A 16,524-nucleotide genomic window follows, 5' to 3' on the forward strand; every position below is an offset into this window, starting at 1 on the left:
TCTGGCTTATTCTGCAAGCCAATCCTTTGTTTTGTTTTTTGAGTTGTGGTATTCGAGTTGCTTCGAAGTCAAATGTTGATTCCATACCTTCTCTAAGGTTGTTCTCATACTCCTATGCAAATACTAATCCTTCAGGATAATCGAGATTGTCATGTAAATCCTTTTCAACCGGTGTTGTTTCTTTTTAAGTGGATCCGATCTTTTTCAACATCTGCAAGTTCAATTCTAAGCTTTCTCTCAACGGTGTTCATTTCATCCATCCCAAGTTGCCTTTGTTTTTCCCGCCCACCCATCCTTTTTCCTCAAGGACTAAGATTTCTTTATCAAGTATTCTTTTATTCTTATGAAGTCTTCCTCTTCCTTTTCCATCAATATTCTTATCCGGTGATTCTCATGAAGAGTCTAACAGAGATTCAAGTTCATCATTCTTCGTGCTTTTTCTTCTCCGGTGGTTTCAACTTAAGCTTTGTTGATCATATCTTTTCCTCGTTTCAATGCTTACTTATGCCAGTGCACCTCTTAATCTTCCCCGCTTGCCATTCAATTGTTCCGGAGTGCTGAAGATAGCTCGAAGATTCGTGTTTTCCACTCTACATTCGTTCAAGCTCTTTCGAGGATGTTATCTCATTCAAGTCATCTAATTCAACCGGTGCTTTCTCCTTTTCAAGTAATCTTTTCAACGATGTTTCTTTTGAGTGGGCCCTAACCCACATGTCTTTTCCCAGGATCTTACCTGACTCTTCTAATTCTCCCGGAGATATCCTTAAAATTCTTTTCGAAGTTTGACGTAAGAATGAATTGCCATCAGTCAGATGCCCTCCTCTAAGATCTTTCAAATTCTTTTCATCGTTGGATCAACCTTTCCATTATTCATTCTGGAGTGCCTCAACAATTCACGGTGGTGTTTCTCGTCGTCATTTGAAGACCGAAGAAGTTTTTCTCTCAATCTTGCTCCATTCTCTTCAAGATTCGTGATTCTAGCTTGTTGCCATCCTCTCATAATTGTTTTGATTGTGAGAATTCTTTTCACCCATCCGGAGTAATTCAGAGTATTTTCAGTTTGATTCTCCGGAGCCCATCATCTCATAATTATTCATTCTCAGCTTTCAGCTATCATTCTCCAAATTTTACCGGTGCTTCGTTCAAGTGATCTTTAATCGGCTCGTGATCTCTTCGTTCTCATGTATCTAAATCCTCTCAAGCATCTTCGTGTATTTGCTAATTCTTCCCGGTGTTTCTTTATCTTTACTTCGTTCATTTTCAATTCTTACGATGGTTTGCTCAAGATTCTCTTCCATGATTATCATATTAATTCTTTCGTTCTTTCAAATCCTACCAGTGGATCATCGAAGACCTCTTCAAGTTGGCGCGATATCTATCTTAATCCTTTCTACGAGAATAAGTAGTATGCCAAATCCGTTGTTTGTCATCAATTTAATTGGTGAAGGATACGCATAACGTAATTCTTGTTCTTCTTCATCCAAGTGATTAATTCCTTATTCCGAAGTTTCATCAAATTCCTGATTTCAATTGTGTCATCTTCTCTTTTTCCCGGAGTTCCAAGCTCTCGCAATTACATCACCATGGAGATTCATTTAAATCATTGCAAGGCTTCAACCTTATTCTTTTCATCCTCCATTTCGATTGATCATTTCTTTTATTACCGGAGTTCACATGAAGGCTCTACAAGATGGTTCATCAAGGATTTAATTCTTTCTCGAAGTGTTCATCGAGATTCTTTTCAGAGGAGCTCAAGTATTCTTTATCTTGCATTGTAAAGTGCAATTCTTTCAACCGTATCATTTCAAGTGGTATTATGTCATTCTTGATAATTTGAGTTCACGTTTCAGGATTCACATGTTGTTAAGATTGAGGTATTTTAAATCCATCAATCTCGTCATTGGAGTTATCTTGTGTCATGTTTCACCTAAAACCTTCCCTAAGGATTGTTGCTATTTATGGTGCTTTTAAATGACACAAGTTCTTCTTTTATCCTTCTAGTGAACAAGTTTCTCGTCTTCTTGTTCATATCAATCCAATTCTTTTTCCGTGAGTGGCAGAATCTCACCTCATAGTTTTGAGTTGTTCTCCATAAGCCCACTACAAGCTTACTCTTTTTGTTGTTGGTTTTTTCCAACAACTCCGTTCGACCCTTCTCCTAAGGATGCATTTTCAATCTCTTTTGTGGTAGAAGCTGGCATTTTCTTCTCCATTCCTTTCTTTCAATTATCTATCTTCTATTTCTTTTGTTCTGGAGGCATTGTGATGTTGCTCTCTTCAACACTTCTTATTGTTCTTGTATGGACCTTGTTCTTTTCCTTGCTTATCCCTTCTAAATCGAAGTGCTACTCGAATCGGTTCTTTCCTTTCCTCTTTTCCAACGGAGTGTTTTCAACTTTGTTCATCTTCGTGGCATTCCTCCTTTCTTTTGTTCAACCTCGCAAGGTTCTTTGGCTTCATTCGTTTGTCAAAGAAGCAACTTAGCTTTACCTCTTCTCTTTCTCTTCCGTTTTTTTCCTCCGGTGCCATCCTAGATCTCGGGACGAGATCCTCTCATAGTGGTGGAGTGTTGTAACGCCCCAAGACCGGAGCTGCAGATGCCTTCCAGGGTTTCCGGGTTTCGTCGTGTGATTTGTTTGGTTCATTGCATTCATCATTGCATCCGGTGCATTGCATCATGTCATCATGCCATCATGTCATTTAATTTTCTTAACTCAACTAAACAAATGGCATGGATCTTTGATCCATTTAAATCGAGGGAATTCACATGGTGATTCTCTTTACAACTTATCCTCTCGATATTTAGAGAGCTATAGTAAATATTCCAATTATGTGGAATTACCATCACACACTTGCAAATATTTTCCCCATGCCTTCGTCCCATTTTTTCCCTTCTCTATTAGTGTCCATTCTTTTCCTATAAATTCTAGACTGTGCCAGGATCACCTCCTCCAAATTTCAGATCGTTTGAACTTGTTTGGGTTGGATTCAAAAATAGCTCAAGTTTGAATCTAATTCAAACTTGAATTATTTTTCTATCTCTAAAATATTTCCAAACCATGTTATTCTATTTGGGCAAAGTTTCGGTGCTCTAAGAATATTTTATTTCCTGAAATATTCTTTCCCTAACCCTCTCTTTATTTTTTTTCTTCTCTCTAGTTCTTTTTTTCTATTAAAGAAAATTAGAGAGGAGTAGGAGAGAGTAGCCCAGCCCAGGCCGGCCTCCCTGGGTCTCCCTAGGCCAAACTCTAGGCCGGCCCTTTAGGCTCAGCCAGCCCACCACCAAACCAACCTAAAGCAAAGGCCCAGCCGCACCCACCTAAACCCTAGCCCGACTCCCTTCTCCCTCTCGTTTTTCCCCTCGCGCCGCCAGGAGAGACCCCGCGCTCGATCCCATCTTCCCCCTCGCTCAGCTCTGCTCGATCTCCCTGTCCCTCTCGTTTTTTCCCGCGCCGCCACTCACTCACATGCACACATCGCTAGGGAGTGCAGACCCCCTCACTCGTCCTCCTCCAGACCTCGTCGCCCTCCCCTCCTGCCTGTGCTCTGTCTCTCGGCCACCAGGAGCTCGAGACGCCGCCGCCCCTCACCGGATCCTGCAGACCCCGCGCCGTCCTCTCCTCCGCTCCTTCTTCATCCTCCCATGCGAGCTACCGCAGAGCCGCATCTCCGCTGCGCCAACGCCACGGCCTCGCGGCCGAGTCCTCCCCGCGCCTCCACCCGAGGGGCCAACTCCGGCGGCCCCGGCGCCCGCGTCATGTCGCCGCCAGGTCCCAAGTACCCTGCAGCAGCGTCTGACCCCGCGCTCGTCTCCTTGCCAGTGACCAGGCGCCACTAGCTACTCCGGCGTGCCTCTGCTCCCTTCTCCTCGCTGTGGTTCCCGACCAGCGCCAGCCTCCTTCCTCCTGCCCGTGCCTTTCCTTTCGCCCCTGCCTTTGTCGTGCGAGAACGTGAGGAAGACGACCGGCGCCAAGTCCTGCTCGAGCACCTGCCTGCGTTGCTGCGTTGGTGCAGCGCGTCGCTGCTCGTTGTCTGCCAAGAACGCCTCCACCGGAGACCGCCAAGACAGTCCAAGATTCGCCAAGTACCACGCCGTCGGTGTCCCTCCAAGTGTGATGTTGGAACATGCATGACTATGCGGATTCGCCAAGTACCACGACGCTCGAAGACCTCGGATTCACCAAGTTCCCACAACGAGGAGTGTGACCCTTCGGATGCGCCAAGTTCGTCTACACGAAAATGCCAAGTACCGCTCATGTCGGCAAGAACCGCAAGTCGGACCCCGAACAATCGACGTCTCGTGGACCGTGTACAACTACCGTCACCCCGAAGACGTTGGGATCATCAAGTACCTCTCCGAACGAACGTGAACAACTACCGTTGCAAGAACGGGACCGGAAAGTCCGAAGACCCCAAGTACCACGACATCGATGACATGAACGTCTACGAAAACTTGTGCAACGATAAACATGTACCACTACCGCCGCCGCGAGAACGCCTACTTCCCTCTACGAACGAGAACCATCCCCTTTGCACGCTTCGAAGGTATAACCATCGAGACGACGCCCGTGAATGAACGTATGTGTGTTGTATGTTATGCTCGTGTTTGCATCGTGTCCGAGTTGTCTCTTGCTCGGTCCTCCTCGTTTGCCGCTAACCCGTGGGAACCCGGTAACCAGGAGCACCCCACCGTTCTTCGCATGACACGCTCCCGTCACACTTGTTCTTTTCCACCGGCATCTCAATCGAGTTTCCGGAACCGGAACATTGTCATGGTACCATTTCCGTTATCGTCGCCGTGGCATCCTTTCTTTCCGCCACGATGACATATGCTCCATATAATGCTCTTATCAACATTTTCTTTAAAACTTGCATAAAACTTGCCCATGTCATCCGCACCATAATAACAACAATTAAAATGATTAAAAGTGTTGTTAGCTTAAATTACTAAATGCACATGAGGAGTTTCCGGACTTGTTGTTTTGTGGTTCCGGCCTCATTTAAACTTGCCTAGTTAGATAGTTTCATTATGTTTCACCTCTTGCCATGTTTAACAATATTTAATATTGTTGGGTACCTAAACGAGAGAGAACTAAATAATTATTGTGGTGTCCGTCAATATGCAACTCGTTGCATATTGAGCTCCACTTAACTTGTAGTGTTGTTTGTGCACTTTGCCATGCCATGCTTCATTAAACCGGACATGCATCATAATTGTTTATGCATCAGGCCATGCTTATGTGGTGGTTGTTTACCATGATTGTTTGCTTCTTTCCGGTGTGGCTTCTTCGGGTTGGTTCCGATAACGTCGCGTTTGTGAGGACCCGTTCCTCTACGTCCATTTGTCTTCTTCATGGACTCGTTCTTCTTCCTTGCGGGATTTCAGGCAAGATGACCATACCCTCGAAATCACTTCTATCTTCGCTTGCTTAGTTGCTCGCTCTTTTGCTATGCCTATGCTGCGATACCTACCACTTGCTTATCATGCCTCCCATATTGTTGAACCAAGCCTCTAACCCACCTTGTCCTAGCAAACCGTTGTTTGGCTATGTTACCGCTTTGCTCAGCCCCTCTTATAGCGTTGTTAGTTGCAGGTGAAGATTGGAGCTTGTTCCATGTTTGGAACATGGATATTTTGTTGGGATATCACAATATCTCTTATTTAATTAATGCATCTATATACTTGGTAAAGGGTGGAAGGCTCGGCCTTTTGCCTGGTGTTTTGTTCCACTCTTGCTGCCCTAGTTTCCGTCATATCGGTGTTATGTTCCCGGATTTTGCGTTCCTTACGCGGTTGGGTAATAATGGGAACCCCTTGACAGTTTGCCTTGAATAAAACTCCTCCAGCATGGCCCAATATTGGTTTTACCATTCGCCACCTAGCCTTTTCTTTCCCTTGGGTTCTGCAGACTCAAGGGTCATCTTTATTTTAAACCCCCGGGCCAGTGCTCCTCTGAGTGTTGGTCCTACTGAGCGATGTCCGGAGCTACCAGGGGCAACTCTGGGCTGGACCACCCGACGTCTGGCTCATCCGGTGTGCCCTGAGAACGAGATATGTGCAGCTCCTATCGGGATTTGTCGGCACATCTGGGTGGCTTTGCTGGTCTTGTTTTACCATTGTCGAAATGTCTTGTAACCGGGATTCCGAGTCTGATCGGGTCTTCCCGCTAGAAGGAATATCCTTCGTTGACCGTGAGAGCTTGTGATGGGCTGAGTTGGGACACCCCTGCAGGGATTTGAACTTTCAAAAGCCGTGCCCGCGGTTATGGGCAGATGGGAATTTGTTAATGTCCGGTTGTAGAAAACCTGAAGTTGACCTTAATTAAAATGCATCAACCGCGTGTGTAACCGTGATGGTCTCTTTCCGGCGGAGTCCGGAAAGTGAACATGGTGTTGGAGTTATGCTTGACGTAGGTTGTTCTAGGATCACTTCTTGATCATACTTTTATCGATCGTGCCTTGCCTTCTCTTCTCGCTCTCTTTTGCGTATGTTAGCCACCATATATGCTAGTCGCTTGCTGCAGTTCCGCCTCATACCTTTTACCTACCCATAAGCTTAAATAGTCTTGATCGTGAGGGTGCGAGATTGCTGAGTCCCCGTGACTCACAGATACTTCCAAAACCAGTTTGCAGGTGCCGATGAGTCCGTGCAGATGACGCAACCAAGCTCAGGAGGAGCTCGATGAGGATCTTGTCCTTTGTGTTGTTTTTGTTCTAGTTGATCAGTAGTGGAGCCCAGTTGGGGTCGATCGGGGACCTTGTCGCATTTGGGGTTCTTCTTTTATTTTGGTTCCGTAGTCGTACCTTGATTGTATTTGGATGTTGTAATGCTTTATTCATGTAATTGTGTGAAGTGGCGATTGTAAGCCAACTATGTATCTTTTCCCTTATTGTATTACTTGGGTTGTGTGAAGATTACCTCACTTGCGACATTGCTTTCAATGCGGTTATGCCTCTAAGTCGTGCTTCGACACGTGGGAGATATAGCCGCATCGAGGGCGTTACATACCCCCTCCCCAGACTTTGATTATGAGCCTGTGGATCCACCCCCCCTCTGCTTGTTGCCCAGACGACCGGTGACAGCTAGGGGATCCCGACGCCTCGATTCTGGCTAGTAGTTTAGGTTGGAGTTTTTTTCTTACACGGCGTTCGGGCGGATCGAGGTGGTCTTTCGGGTCCCAACCCTCCTCGAGTTCATCCATTGTGATGGAGATGACGGAGCTCCAACGTAGATTCTCGTCGTCTTCTTTTGGCGGTGATGTCAGGATTTTCTCGTCGTGCATGCGGGCCAGCAAGATTTTGTATCAGACGCTTTAGATCGATTAAAGGTTCAATTGTGATGACTGTGGCGCTATAGCGTTGCTCCATATGGGCACATGCATGAATTTTTTTTCGACCGTGATCAACAAGGTCAAGTCAACTCCAATAGAGGAGCGGCAATAGTGCCACGTCGACAGATCGTTCTCGTTGCGTTAGTGGTCATTTGGTGGTGTAGTGTCCTTCATGCAACTTTTATCATGTCTAGGATGATTTTGTATTTCTTATGAACGTTTTCATAATAAACCCGACTGCTTTTTTGAAAATGGATACTAGCGTAAAATAAACACCAAAATTCAGTCGAATATGATACGACTCAAAAGGAAAGCGTGACCCACTCCGCGTCGGACGCATCGTATCCAGTGGGCGCGCGGGCGACTCTAAACCACCCGCCCTGCCGATTCCCCAAACCTAATCGCCACCCGCCCACTTATTCCCCAATCCCCAATCTTTGGCGGGCGGAACCCTAGGTGCGGCGCGCTCACAGACCGGGACTCTCCTCCGGCGGAATCGGTGGCCCGCTGCCTCCCCAAGACTCGACCAAATAGAAACATATTCAAATACGAGAAAAATACACGCCAAATACACGCCATAAATTATGTCACCGAAAAGCTCGAAGCTTCGCAACCAAGGAAAAGGAATGTGAGGAGGAAAAAGAAGGCGTGACCCACCCACGTCAAACGCATCATATCCAGCAGCGCGGCCACCTATAAACCACCCGCCCCGCCCCATCCGATCCCTCACTCCCACCTCCCAAAACAAAATCCCGAATCGCCGACGGAACCCTAGCCGAAGAGCGACTTGCAGACCGGGGCGCCAACTCCGGCGGATTCGGCGGCTCGCTCCTTCCCCGCCGCCACACACGCTTCAGAAGGTTCGCGCTGCCCGACGTCCCCGCCCCCCATCACAACTTGTATTTTCTTGTGAACCTTTTTATGATTTATGTTTACGAAATCAACCCCCCTCCTCCCGGCCAGCCGCCACGGCCGCTTCGGAAGGTTGGCGCTGCTCATCGCTGTCCCCCTGTCCCACCTTACATTGTATGTTCACGCCACGTCGTATTTTCTTACGAATCTTTTAAATAGATATGAGTATTTTTCTTGGAAAAAATATTGCCGCAAAACACCAAAAATTCAGTGGAATCTCTTACAAATTTAATAAACATGATAAAACTATATAGTACAGTACATGATGAATTATCTCTCACCGAAAGGCGGAGGCGTTTCCACCTCACGAGATTAAAGCCGGAAGCTTCGCGGCAAGGAAAAGGAAAAGGAAAACGCGGAGGAAACGGAAAGCGTATCCGGCGGGCGCGCGGGTGGGCGGCTATAAACCACCCGCCCCGCCCCGCCGATTCCCCAATCCCAATCCCCACCCCGCCCACCGATTCCCCAATCTTCGTCCGGCGGAACCCTAGCCCGCTCCGGCGCGACCTCCACGCCGGGACGCCTCCCTCCCGTACGGCGGAATCGGCGGCCCGCTCCCTCCCCGGCGCCAAGCACGCTCCGGAAGGTCGCCCCCGCCGCCCGGCGTCACCCCCGCCGTCCCCGTCCACACCGCCAGGATCCGCGCCGCGCCGTCCGAGGGATTCGACTCCGCGCCGCGCCGTCCGAGGGATTCGACTCCGCGCCGTCGCCAAGGGACCCGCCGCCGCCGCCGTCCGCGTCGGATCGGGCCCGATCTGTAACTTCGCCCGCCGTCTGCGGCTCTCCCTGTACTATTTGATCGCTAGATTGATCGATCTGTGAGAAGTCCTCCCCGGACCTCTCGCGAATTGTGTGTTTGCAAAGCGAGAGGCCCGGAGAGAGGGGCAGACAGACTCCGATTCATCACCATGGGTGTCTTGTATTACAAATATAAGAGTGCAAAGGAAACTTACCCTGTGACGTTGCCCTACTCGTTTATATCCGTGCCTGATCTCAAGCAGCTCATCTTGTCGAGTAACCGGCACGGCACTGGCCGTAGCCGCGGCCGCGGCCCCCGCGAGGATATCGCCCTCTCCAACGCCCAGACCGGCGAAGGTTTGTAGCAGATTTAATTTAGGCCATGGTTGTTAAATCTGTACAGCAGTTGTGAATTTCTTGGAATTCGGGTGTAGCTTTGCCTTGCCCACGTAAATTATTTGATCTGATGGATTCACGCTGTCCACGAGTTAGGTCTTGGTATCTGTAAATCCTGTATCAGGAGAAGTGCTGCTAGCTTTATTGCCAGGATCAATTAAGCTTAGTGCCTGCAGGTCCATCATTGGTGGATATTTTTTACTGTTGTTGTAGCCTTTTAGGTCAAAATTCTTATTTGATAGGCATATCACCTAATTTACAATGAGTTGCGAGCGAAAATACCAGGATAAGTGATATGTGAGTCCATCAGCAATTGCTCTAACCAATTTAGTTACGTACCTGGACGCCCTGCAAGATGCACATAACGCTAGTGAAATCTACAGATGCATCCTTCTGTTTGAGGATTCCTGTCTGCTTATCATATAGTGTAGTGCGGGGTTTAAGTGCACAACTGAACTTTTAGCTTCGGACAAAGCAATGATGGATATTTCGTGTTGCTCTGGACGAAGCCTATACATTTTTGTTGCATTCCATGCTTTATCAATCAATGGTTTTATCTTCTTTGTGTTGTACTGTTTATTTTCATATATTAATGGTCAATTATGTTATGGATGTGTTCGCATAATGGTTGTGCGAATTGTTCAGCCCTCGAGCATGGTGGTCAATATTAATCTGTATCCTGCTGTATGTTTTATTATGTACTATGACTGTAATGGAGGTCTCTTCATGATGTACTAGGACATATTATTGTTGTGCTCGGAGAGATGCTATACTTGTTCTTTAGCATGTCCTTGTGATATGCTTCTATAGCAATAGAGATCCCCTATACTATGGATGGTTCAATTCGCAAATCGTGATTGCGATTAATCCTCTTCTATTTCCCATCCTGCACATCTCAGTAGCTCGCAGTTTCCCAGTTCTCTCAACGTAAATTAACCTGTCATTTTGATTCTTGTGCTGTTATTTGAAGATCTTAGTTTCAATTTAAACATGCTAGTTTTATTGCATATTTTGGTTATACTGGAGAAGATTTTATTTCACACTTAAAAGCTAGAATGGTAATGTTTTAGTGAAATGCTCTGACATATTGTTTTGTGTTCTTATTTGAATGCAGAATACGCAGAGGATGCAATGATACCACAGAACGTAACTGTGCTTGTCCGCCGAACTGCCGGGCAAGAGTCGGAGAATATCGTCGTGGTCTCCTCGTAAGTCACTGTATCCTTGTCTGTACAGAGAAGTCGGGGGGGGGGGGGGGGATGATTCTTAGTAGGAAATTTAAGGGATTGAACTGAGATTGCATGTGAAATTTAAGGAGTTGTTTTTTTTGCATATGCTAATATTGTACCACTAATTGCAGGCGGAAAGTAATAGAAGATGGTTCTATAGCTTCAAACAGATCAGTGGTTACTGAATCAGTCTCAAAATCTTGTTCCTCCGCAGAAGTGAAAGATGAAGATGCTGCAATCGCAGCTGTGATTGATGCGGCTGAGCTTAAATGGTTAGAATACAACATTTCCTTCTTGCTCAGCAGCTAGATTTTTTGGTACCTTTTCTAATGATCATACTCAATGGCGCATGCAGGGAAGAGCAGTCATTTAAGAGAGGACAAGCTCCTGGAAGGTTTACATCAGGACGCCATAATGGTAATGCAGAAATTCCCTGTCTTCAGTGTCATGTTCTTTTGAGTTATGATGCTAGCAGATAATCTGAAAAGATTCTCTTAAAGATCAAAGCCATTGTTAGGATGAAAAAGAGCGTGTAGGTGTTCAAGCTTTGTAGAGATCAGATTTATTTTCTTTTTGGTACGGTAGACCATGTTTCACTTGGATATTTTTTGGCAGTAACTAGACAATTGTTTCCAGCCAGTTAGACAGCTTTGAACTCTAGCAGGTTTTTATACAAATTTTGACAGATTCATGTTGTTTTGTGAATATGTGAACTATACCGCTGCACAATATGCTTGCGTTGTTCTGTGAATGTGTTCAGAATACTATTTAACATGTGCACTGTTTGTCAAATCTTTCAAATTGAAGGCCATGGATCATCAGAGAGGGAGGCACCTCCACCCGGCTATGTGTGCCGCAGCTGCGGGGTTGCAGGCCATTTCATTCAACATTGCCCACAGGAAAACCAGACGCCTCCACCTGGCTATACCTGCTACAGATGCCGGATTCCAGGGCATTTTATTCAGCATTGCCCAACCATTGGCGATTCCAAATTTGACAACTACAAAATGTCTCGTCCAGTTGCCCCGGTCGTATCTCCAAATCCGGCTGATGACATTCTATCTGCACTTGCCCCAGCTGCATCTGCGAGTGTAGTTGATGACTTGCCAGCAGAACTCCACTGCCAACTATGTAATAAGGTGATGGCAGATGCGGTGTTAACAAGCAAGTGCTGCTTTGTCAGTTTCTGTGATAAATGTAAGCGGTTCTCTTATATTCAGTCTGTATCTTTAGATGTCTTGCTCTGTGGTGAACCAGAGTTCAGATATTCGGAGTGTGCTTATGCTCCAACTTTTTTAGTTCTTCGCAGTAGTTTCTACCATCATTTTTGTGAGTTTATGCTGCTTGAAATTGAACGAGGAATAACCATCTGTTTCCCCCTCCAGGTATTCGAGATTACATTATTACACAATCGAAGTGCATTTGTGGAGTCAAGGTCCTTGCAGATTCCCTCATCCCCAACCCCACAGTTAGGAGCACAATCAGCAATTTGTTAGGTACAAGGACTTGCAGCACTGCCAGCGGTACAGGGAAGCACAGAAGTTCTTCAGGAAGCAACCCTGATCCCAAATCACAGAGCCACACCACCTCGGCTGCTTTGGAAAGGGACACAAAGCAATGTATGGACAACCAGCTATCGGCAGCTTCTCCCGACGCCCGCCTCCAGGTCGCCACAGAAGGTGATCAAGTTGACCGCCCTCAGAAGAATTCTGATCTGAAGAGCAACACTGAAGGCTCTGCAGGGCGTTCAGTAGAGAAAGCCGTACCTGGTGCTGACCTCCCCAAACTGAAGGATGTGAGCGAATCAACTTTAAAGAACGGTACTATTTCAGGGAGCTTGGAACCAAAAGTTGCTAGGCCTGATCAGTTGAAGAAGAAGCGGAAGAAGGCAGACTCATCTAAGGCTGTTCATCCAAACAATGCTGACTATGGTTACAACGTTCCATTTGACCCTGCATATTGTAACCCTTTCAATGGTGCATATCCCATGGGTCCATTTGGTGTACCTGATCCATACATGTACGGCTCAATGGGCATGCCCTATGGTGGTTTCCCGATGGGTCCATTTGGTATGAATCCCTACGGCAATATTCCGCCGCAGGCTCTTGCCATGCAAGGCTATCCGCCAAACTATCAAAGGTGTGTGTATTATCAAGTTGCAAACCTTGTTTCTTCATTTCTACCTATAGAAATGAACATAGACATAGACATAGACATAACTTGGTCAGTGGAACGATTTAGTTAAGCCCAGCTGTAGTCAATGTCAATAGTCATTGTATCTTCTTCTGTCCATTTGAGTTTGAATATTAAACGTATTTCATTTATTTCCTTTTAGCTGGGAAAACCAGGCCGCGCTACACCGTGATGCCGAAGCTGCTGCACGCTCAAGGCAGGTCTCCCAGGGGAACGCTGAAGCTGCTGCACGTTCAAGGCAGACCGAGAGGCCAAATGACTCCGGTGCTTGGCCCAGGCCATCAGATCGCAACCAGCGCATGGGCTCTCCTCAAGGCAGAGAGTTGAGGGACAGGCCCCAGTCAAGACCTGAACCATCAGAGCGCAACCAGCGTTTGGGTTCTCCTCGCGGCAGAGAGTCCAGAGACAGGTCCCGGTCTAGATCTAAACCATCAGAGCGCAGCCAGCGCTCGGTTTCTCCTCGCCGCAGAGAGTCGAGGGACAGGTCCCGGTCAAGACCGGCAAGGAGTAGTAGGGACCATGGGCGTTCCGACAGAGGTTCCAGTGACTACCACGAGGATCACCATGACAGGAAGAGAATGCGTGTCTCTTCTACCGTTGATGGTGATACAGAGAGCAGCCAGAGGTCCAGACACAGTTCTAGGAGCAGCCTCAGGCGCGACGACGCAAGCGACGATGAGCAGAATTTCAAGAGGAAGTGGGGACGATGATCACCGGTCGCCATGGATGGATGCAAGGTTCTGAATAAAGATGGAGGACTTGTTGCAGCATTGCTGATGAGACTTGTTTTACTAGTGATTGTATATGTCTCGGAAAGCAGAGGATAATTCCTCTTGCAGAATGTTAAACCATTATCATACCAGAGATTTGTAATATATATCTGAGAGTTCCCAGATCTCTTCCTCTGTAATGGAATGTTATTACCAAGATAAATGAAATTATCATCAGCTACATATCGAGTTGTTATTATATGCATTTCGGAAATGTGTGTCTTCCTATTTTATTTTTTGTATTTGAACCTTCTCATATGACCTAATAAATGAGTTGTTTTCCTATACATTGACTAGATTGCACATAAACCCAACTTATTCTTTAACTATTGCAAGGTGATCACCATGTTATCTGTTATCTTTTACAAGAGTATCAACAATCTCTATGGGTGGATCTCCACCCATCCCATACACACCTTACTTCTAGCTAGATTATAAATCATGAGCATCACAATTAGTCTCTTTAGGAGCATATGCTCAAAAATAATATGCGGAAAGTCATATGCAAGGTGATAAATATCATCAAAAACTGTCGCTAATAGACTGAAAGAACGACCTCCATTCTTCATTGTCTCTATCACCTCGATGCTGTCGGAGTTCACCTCTATGCACACAACCATATATCCTCACTAGCGATTTACCTCTATGAACGGGATTGACCCTATATCTGGTGTGGACCTGGTGTGGACGAACTAGCCTTGGTGTCCCCAAGGGTGTGGGAAAAATAATAATCTCCTTATCATGTTCTTTTTCCGGCAATGTGTTTGCCGTCGACGAAGAACGTGTGGAGCTTCGATTAGGGCCAGATATAGGGCCATTTGGCGGAGTAGACGGCGACAACTCGTGTTTTGGTCTTCTAGCTTATCATTTTTGACAAAGCACGACGTCAGGAAGCTATTGAGATTATTCCTCCCCGATTATGTCTAGACTCATTTGTGATGGTTGTTCAATCCCGTTCGTTGCTTTCTTATCTAGGATGGCGATTTGATCCGACCAATGACTTCCATTTGATGTGTCAACAATGTTACTTTGACTTAATGGATGTTTCGGAGATCAAAATATAACATCAAACTTTGCCCGTGGCATGCCATTGGTAAGTGCATGAAAAGACAATATCGATATATCCGAGGACATGTATGTCATTGTTTGTTTTGTAAGCCTGGTCTCATAAAGGAAATTCTCCTCCTCCTCGGTCACACCTGTACATATGACTAGATTGCACATAAACCTAACGTTATACTGCATGTACACGACCATAACATAACTTATAAAAGAAAGCACTCACTGAATTACTTACTGAGTCTCGTCTTTCTCTCGGCGCCGAGAATTTTTGACGTGTCCAAGTCGATCAGATGTTCGGCTTGCTTCTCCTCCACCCTCGCCTACGAAATGGATAACCCTTGCTGCCATAGCAGCAGGTAGCATTGATATATCAAGGACATGTGTGTTGTTGTCAATAAACTCAGACACATTCATTTTCCTTAGGGAGGTCACCGCCCATTGAAGAGGCTTCTTCCTTTCCGACCCATGTTGTTTTACCGGATCCTTGGCGTTGGTGAGCTGTTGATCTGCTAGATGGAGATGTCTTCATCCTCCCTCGAGTTGCCGGCCATCATCCACATCACCAGTGTTTGGCTGCGGGGTTCTGCTCAATGGTGTTTGGCAACGGCAAAGCTTTGATGTGGAGCCGAGTCGGTTGTTCTCCCATCGTTCCTTGGACGCATGTCCTTTACATGCATGGTTGAGTGGCACATGCAATATGAGTGGCACATGCAATATGACGCGTTGGATTAGATGCAATCCTATGGCAAACAACAGCACTCCCCCACCTTATCCGCACCACATCCCTTCCTCCTCTCCATCTTGACCGTGTACTACAACCACCGCGGCCACGTACTGCAACCGTTGCGACCACGTGGCGGGGGCGGCGACAAGGAGATGCATGCCTTCCAACATCGACAACAATGCTGGAACCAACAGTGCAGATGCTACTAGCAATGAGGTAGGATGCTGGAACCAGCGGTGTGTTTGTGCCGCCCAAGTTTGTACCAGGGTTCTTTTACTGGAACCAGCAACATGGATTGCTACAACCAGCAACGGTCGGTGGCGAGATGCAGCATTTGCGGTGCGCGTGCGCTAGGACGACGACCACCGTATACCGCAATGTTTGCTGCAACCGGCGTCTCTGGTTGCTAGAACCGGTGATTCGGGATGCTGGAACCGGCGATGTTGGGTGGTGGAATGATTTTTGGTGTTGTAACAGCGAGGTTTGTTTTTGATGAACCATCATTGTCTTTTTGGTACTATCGAATTTTTTTTCTACGTCCATTTATGACTTAGTGGAGATCCGCGACGTCGAGGATGACATTTCTTTGCTTTAATTGTGTCAGATTTTTGCTATTACCGGCGACGTGTTTCGCTACATCCATTCACGACGGCCATGGTGCTTTACAACTTAGCTTCGACCGGCGACAGCAAGGACGACATTTTTGCTGCAACTGCGCCGATGTTTTTTGCTACTACCGGCGACCTGTTTGCTACATCCACTAACGACAGATATGGTGCTTCAAGCGCGGCGGCGAGCGCGAACAAGATGCTGGTGGTGGGTCGCCAAATATTCCGGCGACAAGATCTGGAAGGAGCCGGAGGGGCGGCACGGTGCTGCGACCGGGAGGGGGGGGGGGGTGGCTCGGCGTGCGCACTCGATGAGCCGCAGGTGCTGCGCAAGAGAAGACGACGGGTGTTGCGCAAGGGAGAAGAAGATTTGAAGACAAATCATTTTTTCTAGATCCAACGCACCGGACCACTTACATCTAACGGCCTGAGCGGTCGCCCGTTTGGTTTTTTGGGCCGATCGGCCGGTGCCTATCACTGTGTCACGGGCCTAACACTGCACGTGTTTATTGACTGTTTGTAAGGCTGGTCTGGTGAACCAAATTCCCCTTCTCCTCCTCC

The 16,524-nt window shown here is 46.9% G+C and overlaps 1 protein-coding gene across 2 annotated transcripts; it reads left to right on the top strand.

Annotated features, from left to right (window-relative positions):
• The first annotated feature begins 8,050 nt into the window (after window positions 1-8,050).
• Window positions 8,051-13,752, top strand: LOC123087347 (E3 ubiquitin ligase PQT3-like). 2 transcript variants are annotated; one of them, XM_044509342.1, is made up of 7 exons: window positions 8,051-8,191; window positions 10,492-10,585; window positions 10,738-10,878; window positions 10,962-11,023; window positions 11,414-11,803; window positions 11,992-12,745; window positions 12,942-13,752. In XM_044509342.1, exons 2-7 carry the CDS (start codon window positions 10,509-10,511, stop codon window positions 13,507-13,509), a joined length of 1,992 nt encoding a protein of 663 aa, XP_044365277.1. In that variant the 5' UTR covers window positions 8,051-8,191; window positions 10,492-10,508; the 3' UTR covers window positions 13,510-13,752. The 2 variants fall into 2 exon arrangements, with proteins under 2 accessions (XP_044365277.1, XP_044365276.1); XM_044509341.1 differs by lacking the exon at window positions 8,051-8,191 and adding an exon at window positions 9,056-9,338.
• Window positions 13,753-16,524: the final 2,772 nt, after the last annotated feature.

Source organism: Triticum aestivum, chromosome 4A (assembly GCF_018294505.1).
Source record: "Triticum aestivum cultivar Chinese Spring chromosome 4A, IWGSC CS RefSeq v2.1, whole genome shotgun sequence".
Lineage (NCBI taxonomy): Eukaryota > Viridiplantae > Streptophyta > Magnoliopsida > Poales > Poaceae > Triticum > Triticum aestivum.